Raw genomic sequence first — 2725 nt, 5'->3', positions numbered from 1 at the left:
GCCTGTGGGCGGCGGCACTGATGAGCCGCCGCCGCTCAGGCCGCCGCTGCCCTCGGGCGCCGCTGGTGAGCAGTAGCTCGCCCCCGCCAGGCCGTCGCAAACGGGCCCCGAGACATCGGCGAAGTCACCGGCGCAGTCCTTGCGCAGAAGTTCCATCGTTTCTGAGTCCAGACTTGTGCCCGAACCCAGGTCGTGTAAGTTCCCAAAAACATCCAGCACGGCGTCGGCGCCCTCGAAATCCTCCAGCGCGGCTTCGGTGTCCGTTGGCACGGGGAAGGCCAGGGATTGCGTATCAGATGTCGTGTCAACGCCAGCTCCAACGCTGTCATGTGCCCAGTGAGGCTCCTGCATGGCTGACATTGCTGCAGTATTGAACTTCAAAGGCCCTGGACTTCGCGACCGCGCACGGAACCGAGTCCGGGATGCCGCCGAGTGACCGCCAGGCCTGTGCCTGTTTTGACGCTCCTGCGGGCATCGAGGCAGGCGTGAGTGAGCATGCAGCAGGACCAATGTCCGATATCGCAAAAGGTCGCGGCGTTAGGAGACGCTCAGTTTTGTGATGGCGCTCTCCGTTTACGCTTCACCAAACTGCGCGCGCGTGTTTGGCGGAATTCTCCCGTTTTGTTTCAACACACAAACACACGCACACACCACACAAACACACGCACACACACACATACACACACGCGCGCGCGGCTATCTATCCGTATTTGCGTTTCAGGGTCCATGTGCTTTCCTGAAACACACAACACACACGCGCAAATCTCCTCCCCTCCCCTTCCCCCCCTCACCGTATACACGTCCCCCGCCACGAAGCGCATCTTCTGCAGCAGCCGCGTCTCCAGCGCCCGACACACCAGCGACAGCCACACCTGCGCGCGGAGACCAAAGGTTAACGTTGAACCAATCCCAGGCCAGGGGGAGAGGGAGGGTATTGCAAGGGTAAGACAGGGGAGGGGGAGCGGAAAGGGGAGGTAGCGAAGTTGCGGCATTTGGGAAGAGGAGGAGGAAGGGGGAAAGGGGGGGATGCCTCCATGGGAACGAGAGGAGGTGCCCACTCGTGCCTTTCGCTGCTCATTTGGAATTGTGGAAAGAACCCCGCCCCAAAACCCAAAAGCACCTCAATCCCACCTACCGTATCCATCCCCCCTTCTTCACATGAACGGCTAACCTCCCCCCCCGAAAAACACACATATATATACACACACACACACACACACACACACACACACACACACACATACACACACACGCACACGCCCCCCCGCCACCCACCAGCTCCTCGCGGGCCACGGGTCTCGACAGGCTGACGGGGAAGGTGATCTGCGCCTGAGCCACCGGCGACACCATGGCCACCTGGCAGCAGGGGGGTGGAGAGGGGGGAGGAGAGGGGGAGGAGAGGGGGTAGAGAGAGGGGAGAGGTTTGGGATGCATGGCTATGGACCACAAGTGGGAGCGCGGGGCGGTGTAGAGGAAAGAGGTGGAGTCGTGCCGTTGTGGGGCCATATGAAGCCGTAAGTGGCGATGGCATCCGACTCCGCACTTGCCCCCCGCCACCCAATTTGTGAATCATTCCCATGGCACTCCCAAAACCTTACCCCTCTTACATTATCATGAATGTAACACCCCCCCCCCCCCACACACACACTCCCTCCCTCCCTCCCTCCCTCCCCCCACCTTGACGTCCTCCACCACCGGCTCCTCGGGAAACGAGTACGGCAGCGGCGTCACCTCCTGGGGTGGGGGGGGTGGGGGGGTGGGGGTTACATTCATGATTAATTAAGAAGTGAAGGCTCGGGGGGGGCGGCGTACGGCACACACGTGGGGAGGTGCCATTGAGAGCACAAGCTTGGGTGATCAGGTTTGCAGGCTTAGGTTTGCATGCACATAACACACGCCCATCTTTTCCTCATTCCTCCTCCTCCGGAGGCTCTGTAGCTGCCGTCCGCCGCCCGCCGTCCATCCACCCGTGCAAGCCCCTTCACCCCAGCCCCCCGCCGCTCCTACACCCGCTCCTACACCCGCCGCCCCCCCCCCCCCCAAACACACACCTTGGGCAGCTTGGGCGGCGGCAGTCCGGTCTTCGGGATTGTGGCCAGGTAGGCACACAGCAGCGGCTCCAGCGCCGCCCGGTCCACATTGCCTGGGGTGGTGTGTGTGTGTGTGTGTGTGTGTGTGTGTGTGTGTGTGTGTGTGTGTGTGTGTGTGTGTGTGTGTGTGTGTGTGCGTGGAGGGGGGGGTGCTACTTGGCTGGCAGGCGAGGGGGCAGCACGTGTGCTGTTGCCCGATCCAAGGGTGTTTGGTGGGTGCGTGAGAGCGAGGAAGGCAAGGGTACAGAGACGGCATTTGATAAGTAGGGAGTGCACGCATACGCGGCGCCGTGCATGCCGCCCCAGTCCCAATCCCAGTCCCAGTCTCTGCCCACCCCTCCCCTCCCCACCCCCTGCTGGCCACCCACCCGTGAGCACGATCCTGAACTCGGCCGGGTTGCGCCACGACATGTTGTGGTGCGCCAGAGCCAGCGCCGGGTCCACCGCCTCAAAGTCCTGGGGTGGGCGCAGCCCGTGAGCAGCAGCAGCAGCAGGAAAGACAATTACCCCACAACTCAAAACGGACGACGGAGCAGCCATGGCGGCTCTTCGCCCGGGCGCCAACGGTGTGTTGCTGCTGTTCCTACTGGACGTCGGCACTTGATACAAGTCCACACAAACCTCTCCCTCTGGGG

At 62.3% G+C, this 2725-nt stretch overlaps 1 protein-coding gene across 2 annotated transcripts in view; it reads right to left on the bottom strand.

The window, feature by feature from the left end:
- CHLRE_16g647500v5 (uncharacterized protein) overlaps positions 1-2719 on the bottom strand; it is a 7400-nt gene extending 4681 nt beyond the window's left edge. The window contains exons 1-6 of one of the 2 annotated variants that reach the window (XM_043070730.1): positions 2459-2719; positions 2052-2143; positions 1678-1734; positions 1276-1356; positions 792-872; positions 82-465 (exon numbers count right to left, since the gene is read on the bottom strand). In XM_043070730.1, the coding sequence (XP_042915374.1) occupies positions 82-465; positions 792-872; positions 1276-1356; positions 1678-1734; positions 2052-2143; positions 2459-2630 (867 nt within the window). In that variant the 5' untranslated portion in view covers positions 2631-2719. The remainder of the gene's footprint in view (positions 1-81; positions 466-791; positions 873-1275; positions 1357-1677; positions 1735-2051; positions 2144-2458) is intronic. The other variant, XM_043070731.1, reaches the window with a different exon arrangement.
- Between the last annotated feature and the right edge of the window lie 6 nt (positions 2720-2725).

This window comes from Chlamydomonas reinhardtii, chromosome 16, assembly GCF_000002595.2.
Source record: "Chlamydomonas reinhardtii strain CC-503 cw92 mt+ chromosome 16, whole genome shotgun sequence".
In the NCBI taxonomy this organism is placed as follows: domain Eukaryota; kingdom Viridiplantae; phylum Chlorophyta; class Chlorophyceae; order Chlamydomonadales; family Chlamydomonadaceae; genus Chlamydomonas; species Chlamydomonas reinhardtii.
Note: the sequence above shows the minus strand (reverse complement) of the source record. Positions and strands in the feature narration are given on the sequence as shown.